The sequence below is a fragment of the Phasianus colchicus genome, chromosome Z (genome assembly GCF_987193195.1).
Source record: "Phasianus colchicus chromosome Z, bPhaCol1.hap1.1, whole genome shotgun sequence".
Classification (NCBI taxonomy): domain Eukaryota; kingdom Metazoa; phylum Chordata; class Aves; order Galliformes; family Phasianidae; genus Phasianus; species Phasianus colchicus.
The window spans coordinates 67,300,573-67,313,552 of record NC_143476.1 but is presented as its reverse complement, the minus strand read 5'-3'; the positions used below and the strand labels follow the sequence as shown (position 1 = coordinate 67,313,552).

At 39.1% G+C, this 12,980-nt stretch overlaps 1 protein-coding gene across 10 annotated transcripts in view; it reads right to left on the bottom strand.

Moving 5' to 3' along the window:
* ARHGEF28 (Rho guanine nucleotide exchange factor 28) overlaps positions 1-12,980 on the bottom strand; it is a 157,460-nt gene that overhangs the window by 64,214 nt on the left and 80,266 nt on the right. For 8 of the 10 annotated variants that reach the window (XR_016462146.1, XR_016462144.1, XR_016462145.1 and 5 more), the window contains 14 exons: positions 12,437-12,548; positions 10,867-10,947; positions 9,873-9,912; positions 9,167-9,290; positions 7,715-7,847; positions 7,295-7,350; positions 5,314-5,365; positions 4,573-4,720; positions 4,349-4,470; positions 3,309-3,449; positions 2,639-2,889; positions 1,697-1,819; positions 1,231-1,348; positions 121-375 (listed from right to left, as the gene is read on the bottom strand). Coding sequence is in view for 3 of the 10 variants with exons in the window: in XM_031602590.2 (XP_031458450.2) it covers positions 121-375; positions 1,231-1,348; positions 1,697-1,819; positions 2,639-2,889; positions 3,309-3,449; positions 4,349-4,470; positions 4,573-4,720; positions 5,314-5,365; positions 7,295-7,350; positions 7,715-7,847; positions 9,167-9,290; positions 9,873-9,912; positions 10,867-10,947; positions 12,437-12,548 (1,756 nt within the window). In the remaining 7 variants the exon portion in view is untranslated. The remainder of the gene's footprint in view (positions 1-120; positions 376-1,230; positions 1,349-1,696; positions 1,820-2,638; positions 2,890-3,308; positions 3,450-4,348; positions 4,471-4,572; positions 4,721-5,313; positions 5,366-7,294; positions 7,351-7,714; positions 7,848-9,166; positions 9,291-9,872; positions 9,913-10,866; positions 10,948-12,436; positions 12,549-12,980) is intronic. The other 2 variants (XR_016462148.1, XR_016462151.1) reach the window with 1 other exon arrangement.

Below are 12,980 nucleotides of genomic sequence, written 5' to 3'. Positions count from 1 at the left end.
AATATTCTCAATACCATTCCCTCAGAAATTTGTGTTTGCAAGACAATGTGGTAAAACACTCTTAAACCAAACAATTTCCATATGTTATCTGCAGAGGACTTCAGTGCTAGGATGGAATACCTTTGAAACGACCAGTAGCTGTTTTCCAGTATACTAAACCTTCATGAAGAAGTATCCTCTCTTTCCCCATCAAGTCTTGCTTCCTAAAAATGTGTCCACTTTTCAGTTTTGTATATGTTTTGTTTTCAGTTCGGTTGAGAATTTCCATCAGTTTTTGCCTTTTCTCATATTCATTAACTTTCAAATCTACTGCTGCAATCATGTCCTTAATTAAACGAAGGGCTTTGCATAGGTCTTTATGTTCCTCTGATCCTTCTGTATGAAGCAAAACATAAACAATGTGATACTGACATATTCAAGACAAGGTATTACTCAATACTTTGTGGGAACTAATGAACATAAGATGAGGCTAAAACTGATAAATCTAATTTTACCTTAAACCTGACAATGTTTTCTAGAGACACTGCAGGTTATTTGCCTTTGAGTTACCTATTAAAAGATGACAGTCACCTCAGATTTATTCACTAGTCAAAACTACACGTTCAGTATTTCTGACCTACTTACGAGCAGTTGAAATTTACTTTTTTTTTTTTTTAATTTAAGTAAATCATATAGTATAGTACACTTCTGGTTAAGAGTTAAACTTAGAATAGGACTTCAAGGACAAAACATTTACATTTGGATATGAAGCTTTCTACAATACGAATTTATAGCCCATTTTAGGGGCAATATCTGTAAGCTAACAGCATTTATAAAATGCTCTACAAAACTGCAGGATAATTAATGCTTTGTTTGAAAAGCTGAACAGTAATTTATGAAGCATTTGCCTAACCTCACAAGACACTTGACTGTAATTCATTTCAAAAAACATGCAGAACATGCCTGAATTAGTTCACGTGCTCTGTTCAGTATTTTTCATTAAAACATGTTCTTCTGGACTTCTAGCCCTTATCTGGATGGAATCTTGTAGATTCTCATATCATAACCTTGGCAAAGACTTCATATAACAGACAATTGGGCAATATCTGCCTGAACAATAGATACTTTCATTCTCTGGTTCTGCACAGAACAGTGAATTTCATCCTTTGAATAAATTGTAACAGTACATATTCCTTTCATTAGAAACGTACTACAACTTCAGACGTGAAACAACGCTCAGCTTTTATTCACCTTTTGTGTACAGCAATATCCTTTCAACTAGAACAGGGTATTTGGTGATTCGCTGAGTGACAAGCAGAATGCACTCTGGGATTCCTCGGCGGCGTGCCAACAAATTGCTGTTCCTCAGCTGCACAGACACAAATACATGCTATCAATAATAAATTCATATTAAAGCACCAACTGACTAATAACAAATATGATCTCAATGTGTTAGAATGAACTAAAATAAAATGTTGGGTTATCTGAACTATCCCCAAGTAAAAGTTGCTGCCCTGAGGGACGAGGTATGCTGTAACAGGAACATGCACGTAGCACACAATAGATGCCAAAGCTTTCAAAAAATTGAAAGAAAAATATGATTTATCAGCTTTCTCTTGAAAAAGGAAAAATCTTGCCCTTTTTATTATATGAAAAATATTATATGAAAAATTTAAAGTAAAAACTACATAGTGATCATACTCTTGTGAAAGCTTACTTTAATAAAATTTTGGAACTTCTTGTTTTGTTGCAACTCTTTGAAGAGACTAACAGCTTCTTTCTGATGGCTGCAAAATTCTCCATATATTTTCTTCATTTTAGTTGCATTCTCTTCTGAAAACTGAAGAAATTAATAGTTGAATTGTGCTCAACAAAAAAGCATATACCTACAGACGTGTAGTATGTATAATATTTTATAATATGTATAGAAATGTATAGTATTTTACATACGTACAGCACCAGCAACTCATATGCTACTTGTTTCTCAAGTTCTCTGAATTTCATTACCAAGTCCTACCAATGCAGAATAAAAACAGGCTAGCCATTTTAGGAGCAAGAAGAGGAACGCAAGCTGGACAAGTACAAGCATTACATTCTTGCCAAAAAAGTAGACTAACTACTGTAACACCGCTTCATCTATTTGCAAACACACTTCTTTTGAAGCTTATTCACATTCATCTGATCTCTTCAGTTCTAGGAAAGAGTACAGCTAGTATAAACAGAGCGATCACCCCTCCTCTCATGAACAGCAATCCTTTATATGCCATGCATAATTGACTGAACACAGAAAACAGACTACCTATTTTTTTCTTGTTTTCATTATTCGCTCTTCTGCTTAGCTGCTGACAAAGTGAATCCATTGCTTTTGTTTTCAGCAATCTGTGGTATTATGGGAGCAGCTTCCTACCAAGAACAGTATCTCAAGTTCATCACTTTGTCACTTGTACCATAAATGTAAGAGTTTATCTCCAGTTCCTAACAGTTACCCGTCAGCAATGATTCTCTTTTATTGCTACTTCAGCCTGCAACATAAAGGGGCCAAACTTTGAATTTTACAAGGCAATCTTAGTCCTCTTCCCACCCAAAGAAGCTTTAAACTTTGTATGTTGTTTGAGAACCTTGAGTACATAAAGAATTAACAGAACTGATGCCTCTCTACCTGTTGCACAAGGATATCTCCAATTCTGCTGATTACAAAATTACGCTCATTCCCCTCCTCACACGATTCCTGCCGTCTCTCCCTCATTCTGAAAAAGAACTGCCTATGGATCTCCAGTAGCTCATCTAAGCAGGGGAATATTCTGTCCACCGTGCTGTGGTCCAGCTGTAGTTCTTCTTTCATCCCCTTCCTGAATATTTCAGACATAATGTAGAGGGTGTGGATGTGATGCACTTCTGTTTGCATCAGCTCTGCAGTATAAAAGAAAATAGCATATTAATCATTTTACACTCCTTCATTATAGAATCATTATCACTTTTTCTGTATTAGCCTCAAACCTAATAGATTATATTAGTCAGAAGTCTTAATTTATCTAGCTCTAGAGCACCTCTCATAACTGTCCTGCACTGAGTGTACTGGGGTAGCCACTGCTTAAACTGGAGATGGGATGAGTTCCAGTGAACAGGGTAAAAGTGTCTAAGGTAGTCAGCGTGTTCCAACACTTCCTCAACTCTATGAAGCATTGTAATTTGTGGCAAAAAATGTTCTTTGAATTTTCTTATTATTCTAAATCAAACCACTCATTCTACCAGACATAAAATAGGCTTGGTTCCCTCTATTTTCCACAATAAATTGTTTTTAAACCTACATGAAGCTTTTATATACTGACCAAAAATGACATCCTGCCTCTTGGCAACATCCTTTTCTTGCTTGTTACAGAACATCGGATCCACAACGAGACTCCATGATTCAGCCTCAAACTCCTGTGCATCTGAACTGATGTCAGTCCACTGAGATGAATCCACCTCAACTGTGGTAAAATGTACATCTCATAAATAACAACCAGAGAAACATTAAGTGACATTCCTTGGACCATCTATTGATTAAGTAAGGGGGACACATCACAGGGATGAACTTCAAACAACCCCTGCAAATGCTGACAGTGGTATTACAGAGGAAAAGCTTGCCAGATATCAACAGCATTTCCAAAGTGTCAAAATGCTAATGTGACAACAGAGGAAGAGAACAAACAAAAAAAATCTTCTCTCAGATTAAATCCTTTTATCCTTTTTTGGTTGGAGGAACTTTTTACAATTTAAATACAAAATCCAACATTGTCAAAAGTAGCTGCTATTCTGGAGACCGTGCGGTCATTTTGCAGATAACTAGCATGGGATATCAGCACCATCCTTTGTATATGAATGCCTTTTGGCTTAGAGATTCAACCTCACAACTTAAGTACAGAAAACGCTATTTCTATTTATCTCACAATGATGCGCAGCCATTTTAGGAGGGCAGTTCACCAGAGGTAGATAAGATTTGGGGTTACTGAGGGAACAGAAGTGATATAGATTAATGTTTTGCAGTATGCACTGCTAATGGAAATGACCTAATGAGTGCAGAAATAAAGTATATTGTTTCTAAAAGGATGCAAAATATTTTTCCCCTACCATTTTCCAGTGGCAATACCATGCAAAAAAATTCTAAAAGTTATTGAAGAGTTACTTTAATTGTACTTTTACTGTAACAAAAAAAGTTGTATTTTAAGACTGTTGTATCTGATTGTATCACTTTTATGAAGGCCTGGCTGTAACCAATAAAAATAGATGTTCTACTTCTATTAGATGAAGAAGCTTCCTACATCAACTTACAAATTTTGCACTTTGAAATACGGGTTAAAAAAGGCAACGCTTGTGCAATACTTCCCACCTTCCATCACAAAAGAATCCATTGAAGAATATGTCCCTAATGCCTGTAACATTTCTTCAGATCTTGACTTGGTCCTCCATGTGCTCGCCTCAGAGTCCTGCTCAGGAAATGGCATAGATCTTCTACGGCACAAAGGAAAAAAAAAAAAAAAGACATTTATTTAATTGTTGCATTTTCCTAGAAATATTCAATTATGTATTTAACATTTGGTAGCTGTCCTCTACCTTTCAAAACTGGTACCAGGGACACTTTTGGACAAGGAATGGGACTGCTGCAAGGCTTCCCTCCTCCCAGCAGATAGTCCAATAGGTACAGAGGAAGAAGGATGCACTGACAAAATCCCAGGTTGTGAAATGTCTCCAAATGACAAATCTGTGAAGCAAAGCATAAAGCAACATTTTGACAATGTACAGTATGTCACCAATAGCTTTACACTGTAAAATGCTAATCAGTTTTCATATACACCTATGCCTGATAGCACAACTGTCCCTCCCCAACAGTAAAGTCCATGATGCTTTACCACAGAATATAAAGATAAGACGCTCAGCAAAGTGGAATAGCTCTGATGTGGATATGGAAGAAAACAATCCTCAGTTATAAATACTCTCACATCACAACCTGAACCCAGGGATATCTCAGTACATATACACACGGTGAATACCATACTCAAAAGCACAAGACAGAAAAAAACATCTACATTTGATTTCCAGTCTCACTGAAAACAAAATTTAGTAAAATTCACCCTCCTTTAAGTAGGTGAGAAGATAACTGAATTTCTTCATGAAATCCTGCTTATCTGTATCAGATATGAGAAGTGCAACTATTTTTCCTGATGATATTGAAATGAAAACGAAACACAACAATGATGAAGGAATGTTTGTGTTGTCATTCCCATGACTTCATAAAAGAGACTTAACTTATTCACACCATATTCACACACACTCACTAGTCTACTAAATACTTACTTCCTATGCCAACTTGAGATTTGCTTTTGCTATGGTACCTCTCCTGGGATTTCTGAAAAAGAATGATTTTATGAAACTACAATGAAATCAGCTCTGACAACACACTCAACAGTCAAGTTAGTAATTCACTTCCATGTATCATCATACAAAAGAGCCTCATGAAAATGATCCTAAACTATGGTCCTAATTTTAACCAGTAACAAATAAACCTAAGACAAAGTAGAACATTATTTGTACTGCAACACAAACCTGAATCTGTCTACTCTAAACAGAGTCACTGAGCTATTGCTTTCTGAATTTCTATATCAATACTGCCACAAAGACTCCAAAAAAAAGGAAGTAATCTTCAGGGCCTTATATTCAAATATTTTTGAACATTTTTGAAGGATTTGTGGCAACACACTGCCTGACGGAGCTTCAGAATCAGAGACAGAATTGATTCCCCTTCCAAGCCATACTTTCCAACCTGTAGTGAAAGCTTGCTGTATTTAGACAATGTATTTTCCCTGAGGTGGGTCAGTTACATTTTCTGTAACTCTTTCTCACTGAGATGAGTCAGAAAGTGGCCCTTGTCTCCTCTTGACAAATAGCTTACCAGTTCCAGTACTTAAACTGCCAATTCAGCTGTTCTAGTGTCCTCTACTCAGCCAAGTATTTGTGCTAGGCTATAACATGACTAAAAGAAATATATGACCAATATAAATAAAAACGCCAGGTTTTTTTTGAGGGGCCCAAAACTGAACACAGTACTTGAGATGCGGCATCACCAGCACTGAGTACAGATGAGTATGGATGAGCACTTCTCTGCTCCTAACAGCTATACTATTTCTTATACAAGCCAGGATGCCAATGGCTTTCTTGGCCACCTTGGCACACTGCTAGCTCATGTTTAGCTGAGTGTCAACCAACACCCCATGTCCACAGTCTTCCAGCCACTCTGCCCCAAGCCTCTACAGTTCCCTGGGGTTGTTATGGCCAAAGTGCATTTTGATGGCCTGGCACTTGGTCTTGTTGAACATAATACCATTGCCCTCAGCCCAAAGATGTAGACTATCTGTATCCCTCCGCAAGGCCTTCCTACCTCCAGGCAGACTGACATTTTCTCCCAACTTGGTATCACGTGCAAACTTACTGAGGATGCACTCAATGCCCTCATCCAGGTCATTAATAAAGATAATGAACAAGACAGACCCCAGTATCAGACCCTGAGGAACACCACTCATGACCAGTCACCACTTGGATTTAACTCCATTCACCACCACTCTCTGGGCCTGGCTCACAGGCCAATTCTTTACCCAGCAAAGAGTGTACCTGTCCAAGCCACAAGCTGACAACTTCTCCAGGAGAATACTGTGGGAGACAGTGTCAAAGGCTCTGCTGAAGTCTGCATTAACAGCTTCTCACCCACCAGGTGGGTTAATCATAGAAGGAGGTCAGGTTGGTCAAGCAGGACCTGCCTTTCATGCTAGCTGGGCCTGATCTCTCAGCTGTCCCGCATATGCCATGCAATCTCACTCAAGATGATCTCTTCCATAACCTTCCCTGGCACCAAGGTCAGGCTGACAGACCTACAGCACCCCTGATCCTCCTTACAACCTTTCTTGTAGTTGGGAATCAAACTGGCAAGCCTCCAATCTCTGGAACCAGGAATACTGATAGATAATGGAAAGCAGCTTGGCAATCATCTCCACTAGCTCCCTCAGCTGAGCCTCTAAGTACCCTCAAGGCACACCATTACTCGTCCTTTTAATTTTTCAAAAATACAAGTAACTCTTCAAACTCATTCTTTATCCTCTTCCAGAAATTCTTGCTCAAGCACAGTGCTTGATGATGCTCACATAAAATATTTCAATACCCTTGTAATGTTTTGCATATAGACATTGGGTCTGGGAAACTTCCTATACATTTTTTCCCCTTCACCATTTTTTCTAGAACCCGTAGAAAGCAATTCTAATAAGAATAGTGTGGTAGAGGAAGTTACCTTAGTGCACACAGGGACACACTCCTTACAATGCTTATGCACAATCACATTGCAATCTGAAAGAGAAGTAGATTTCAAAGTTGATGAGGAACAATGGTCTCAGGCTGCAGATGATGTTAACTCTGAAGTTTCGCTACCCTTCCTCCTTCAGGCCCCCTTATTAAAATAGCCTGGATGTTGCTCTCAAGCTGCTGCCCTTGGCTGGGAAGGAGCCTGTTGTACTGGGCTGGAAGATGCCCATTGTCCCTTTTGAAGCTGCCACCTGCTTTCCTTCCCCACCCTCCCCTGCCCAACTCAGCCCATTACTAAAATAGGTACTTTCAAATCCAGGCAAGGTTTGGTTTAAAACAGAATGCTGAAACAGGATCTCCAAGCAGGTTTCAGAGCACAGCAAATTCACACATGAAAACCAGTACTTACAAGAGCACTGCAGTGACTCTTTTCCTAGGAGGGCCTTTTCACAGGCCATACATGGCATAATTCCAGAGAAGGTTCCATTTATAAAATTATGTCTGTTCAGCTTCTCTTTGTCTTTGGTATCTTTATTTTTTGTCTTCATCCCCAATAGCACAATCAGGAAAAAAAAAAGGGGGGGGGGCCAGGAGAAAGAGGGGGAGTATTAGGAAAGAAAATAAAATTATTCAACCTTAAAAACACAACAATGTTCTCTTTTTAAGAGCAAAACATTTTGAAACATTTATTTGCTGTACTGAAAGACCTAGAACAGTATACTATATTCTTTTATCTAACATCATTAATGGCATTGCTTACACTGACAGTTAGGCCAGCAAACCTTATCAAGGAAGACTGCCAGTTATAAGCCTGCAAAAACAAAAGAGCCAGAAAACAAAATTTATGAAGTCTTACTGACTGGCCACACACAACCAAACAAGTATCAATGTTTGCATCTCCTTGTGAAATCCATGCAAAGTCATGCCTGTGCAATTAAAGCTGTATTTACATAACCTTATACAACCTGTATTCAGGTATTAAATGACATGGGAAATAAACTATTAATTAACAACATTAATGAATTTAATAATTTTTGCCTATTTTTACAGCACTTCTGTTGGTGTGAGTACACATTCCTCTGAGCATTTCTGGCATCATTATTTAGGAGACCACACAGACACACTCTTATGTATGGCTGCTGGACAGGACACACATATGCACAGCCAGCTCTGCCATGTTATCACCGTAGCAGCAGTTTGCCATCTTCACATCCACATATGTCATAATATGCACATATTATGCACAGGAGAATGCAACAGGACAAATCCACCTCTAAAGCTGCTGATGCCATTCGTTAATCTATATTTCAGGTGTCTCAAAATTAACCCACAAATGTTTTAATCTACTTTTCATAGTAGATGTGTCTGGCTGTGAAGGCCTTGCATCTGCAACTCTTTAATGTTAAGCAGTACGTATTCATTCAAGAAGCCTTGTTAACATCAAATTAAGAAAATTCAACTGATTAAGTTTCAATGTAGAAGTTACAGAACTGAGCACTTGTAGGAGCAATTGCAAGAACAAAACCATAACTTTTATTTAATAGATACAACTATTTGTTAAAAGCAATTCAGATATTTCTACTTCAGCTAAGGAGTCAAATCAGATTATTCATAATATGAAAAAATGGCAAAAGGTAACCCTTGATGTAATTTGGCTAAAGCTACTGTTTAAAAAAAAAAGTTCTTCTACTATGCCCTTTCAGGATATTCTGCATGTATTTTAAAATTAAAAGATTGAAGTTCTCCTTATTTTGTGCTTTTGTAATAAACAATGATCTATCTTTATATAAAAATTTAGATTCTCATTTACAAATCACACAATCATAGCATCATAATAGTACATACATAAATCTCAGATTACCTTGTACTTATTCCGTGTGCTAGTCATTCTATTCATCAGAAAGCTGAAAGTCCGACTCACTTTGTATTTTTCAGACTCTGTTTTTGAAGGTACAATATACTTATCCCATTCTTCCTCCTGAATCCTAGAACACAGACCAGCAAAAGCATCTCATCCCAGTGGAAAATAATCTAGATGGTGGCTGCCTAACATTTACAACTACAGTGTTCAATTCTGTTGTTTGTTTGTTTGTTTGTTTTTGTCGTCAAAAAGATTATAAATGCTTTTTATAAAAATGAATACTACTAAACAGGATGGAGGGGTCCTGGGCAACCTGACTAGGGAGGCAACACTTCCCATGGCAGGAGGATTAAAAGCAGATTGTCTTTAAGGTCCCTTCCAACCCAAGCCACTCTATGACTGCACGTTAGACCATGTAGAGCACAGACGGTGTGCCAGCTTGTCATGACTATCAGCAAACACTTCCTTGCTTTCCTTGGAGTAATTTGGCTGCCTCCACAGATTGTTCCCACTGAGCAAATTTTGTGGCGCTGTGGGACATGCACCTCACAGTGAGCCCAGAAACAACGAGCCAGAGGTTGAGCTCTGTGCAGAATGTAGGCCTGTGCATGCAGATGGCCTGGCAGGGGCCTGCTTCACTCATCAGGTGTGCACCTACAAAGACTGCTACTGGAGCTGGGACACACATGTACAACAGGCACCCTACCTTTTCTCTCGGGAGTGCTCGGGCAAGCTGTATGCTCGTTCTGCAAGACACAAGCAGTTAACCAACACTCACATGAGGAAGTCATCATGCTCAGGGGAAACACGCAACCTTCATCAGATCATAAGCTTGTCATTAACCAATTGCAACATCACTTGAAAATCAGGGAAGCAAAAAAATAAATATGTTAGAAGCAGCTTTTCCTACACCATGGCCTACTGAGCCATGGTCAGCAGACAGAACTTGTCAGAACTGAAATGGATACCTGCAAATGCCAGTTTCTACAGTCTGTTCTTAAGAACTAGAAAATATATTTTGTTTTACTTGACAAGTCAGACTTGAACCATTTATACTCCCATTTGTTTTTTAACTCATCCGTCATAATGTATCTTAATGACATTCTTCTAACATCATTCACAAATGCAGCTTTATCTAGAGCCATTTTTTTTAAATCCCCTTTCATACAGAATAATATTACTAGCCTATGTTCTGCAAAAACTGGGTGATATATTACAAGTTTACATCCTGGAAAGACTGATAAGATCTCATGGAAACAGTTTAAAACAAAATGTCTAAATAGCAATAAATAGGTAACAGATAGAGATAGATCAGTAAACCAGGTTGCTTTGAAAAATTAGAGCCCCTTCTACTATTTCCATATTAGAAGTCATTCATTTTTGCAGAGACTGCTTGGAAGTATCACAAAGGTACTGACAAATCTAACTTGAAGCATTAGACTGTGCCATGTTTAAAGTTAGATACAAATGTGAACACACTGCACGGAGTCAGTTTGTCTTCAGGCAGACATACACTTCATGTTAGTTAGAGCTGGAACGCTTATCAAAGAAGCCATGAGACCAGAATAGCATTTCACTAAGCTGCCAGACAAAACCTGTGCAACAGGATGCTTTCTGAAAACACAAAGGCCACATGCCTGAGGGAGATGAAGACAGACTCATGCATAACAGCGCCACAGGGTTGTCATCTTGGTACTTACTACTGGGGTGGAGCAGGGACACTGACTTAGAGAGTGACAGAGCCTGAAGGAGGGATCGGCCACTGTTCATGGGAACACCATCTATAGAGCAGGGACAAATCCTTTACTTTACAGCCCACTGATACCTTCTCAAATAAAAGCAAGTAGTTGTTCTCAAGCTCAGTGTACTGAAAAACTTCCATCAAAAACAGACCGTGATGTCCCACTTTTTTTTTCTTTGTACTCATTCTGAGAAAGATCAGCCTTCTGCCACTGTGCTTTGGTGTTTACCTCACTACAGTGCAGGGTTTTTCTGTGCTTTTCCCCAGGCACAGCTGAGCCCTGAGTGAAACACCCCCAGCACTGGCAGCTAGGCAGAGGGACGGGGACAGGTTTCTAGAAAGCAGATGCCTGAAGGGACCCAGACACAGCCCTGCTACAGCCTGCAGAGGTCAGGGTGAGTGTTAGGCATCTGTGTCCCTCGCTCCCAGCAGCTGGTGGTGCAGCACATGCCAAATGTGCTGCACAGAGGACTGTTTCAAAAGCATGGCAAGGAGGTTTCCACAATACAGGGAAACTTCTAGCACAGACTGACTTAGGGAGAAGAGAGAAAAGAATGAAAGGGACATGAACTCAACCCTGAATCAGGTTGGAGCAGGTAACAATGTCTGAAGGAAATGTAATGATCTGTAACACCAACAGTCCCTTTGGTAAGGAGGTCTAAAGAACTTGGATTTAAGTCCAAGCACACATGTTGCAGAGCTTTGCTTATCAGTCATCTCATATGTCCATGACAGATTCTCCTTATTTACTTCTTTGCTTTTACAAAGACTTCTCACTAACCTGCTGGATACAAATGGTTGCAAACACATAGGTGAAATGGCAAAATACAATGCAGCTACATGCTGCAGTAGATAATCCTCCTCACAAGACAATCTGAAGTCTTGAAGTTTTACTACGTATCTTAAAATAAAACATATTAGAAACAATACGTAAGAAATTACAGTAAAAGAAATTCATTTCCTACAACACAGGAAGTGAAGTGATCGGAAGTGGACTGAGTTCACAGCACATTCACCACTTTTAGACATTCTTCAGGATCTAAGGGAAGCTGAGACCACCCATTCTCCCTAGGAATTTCTCCATCCTTAGCATCCTTGCAGTTTCCACAGGGCACACAGCATGTTAGAGTAAGGCTCTTTGGAAAAGAAGATGATTACTCTCGTCTGCATTATTTTTTCTGACTAAGCACTCTCATTGTCACAAATCTTATGTCCTCCTAAGGATTAGCTGCTATGGGTGGTGTGATAAAGCAGGACATGGCAGAAGAGCAATGGAAGATGGCAGGGATACCTAAGGGCAGCTAACTCATTCTTCCACGGGCACCAGTCGATGGTTGGACTGGATGATCTTGAAGATCTTTTCCAACCTTGGTGATTCTGTGATTCTGTGATCTGCACGTTCACAGACTTCGGGCATGCAACTGCCAGAAGGAGGGTAGGCCTCAGTAAAGAGGTCAGCACTGGGTTGAAGCAGGTAAACATGAGATGGGGCTGCACATATTCAAAGCCAGAGTAGAGCTGGCACTGACCTTCACTTGAATCACTGACTGTGAAGTCCTGAGGAATGCGAGGTCTTCCCAATGAATCTTTAGGGGAGGAACAGGAATACGAGCGTGACCGAATTCCAGAGGGTGAGCATTCCTGCAAGAAATTGCAGCAGATAAGAACCTGTATTCGTTTGAAATTCATCAGCACTAGAACCAAAATAAACAAAAATAAAAGTGGCAGAATTTATGGCAGAGACAGCTGATTTTATACATAACTTTACTTGCTTTTAGTAAAGCTTTAAATTTAAGTACAATTACCGACTACTTCACTTGAATTCTTACACAGCCTGTCATAATTTTATCATGAAAAATTTTAGTATGTTTCATGAAATAATTTTTGGTTGCAGGTCAGACTAAGAGAAAGCTTGCATTTTTCTCCAATTTTGTGGCAAGAAGCATTCAGCTAATTTTGTGCACCATTATATCTGATGACAAAGTTATGTCCTCTTACTATGGAGGTCATTACTTCTTTGTGTTTTAACACTACAAGAACATTTCAAACAGGCTTAGTGATAAGAAAATAGTT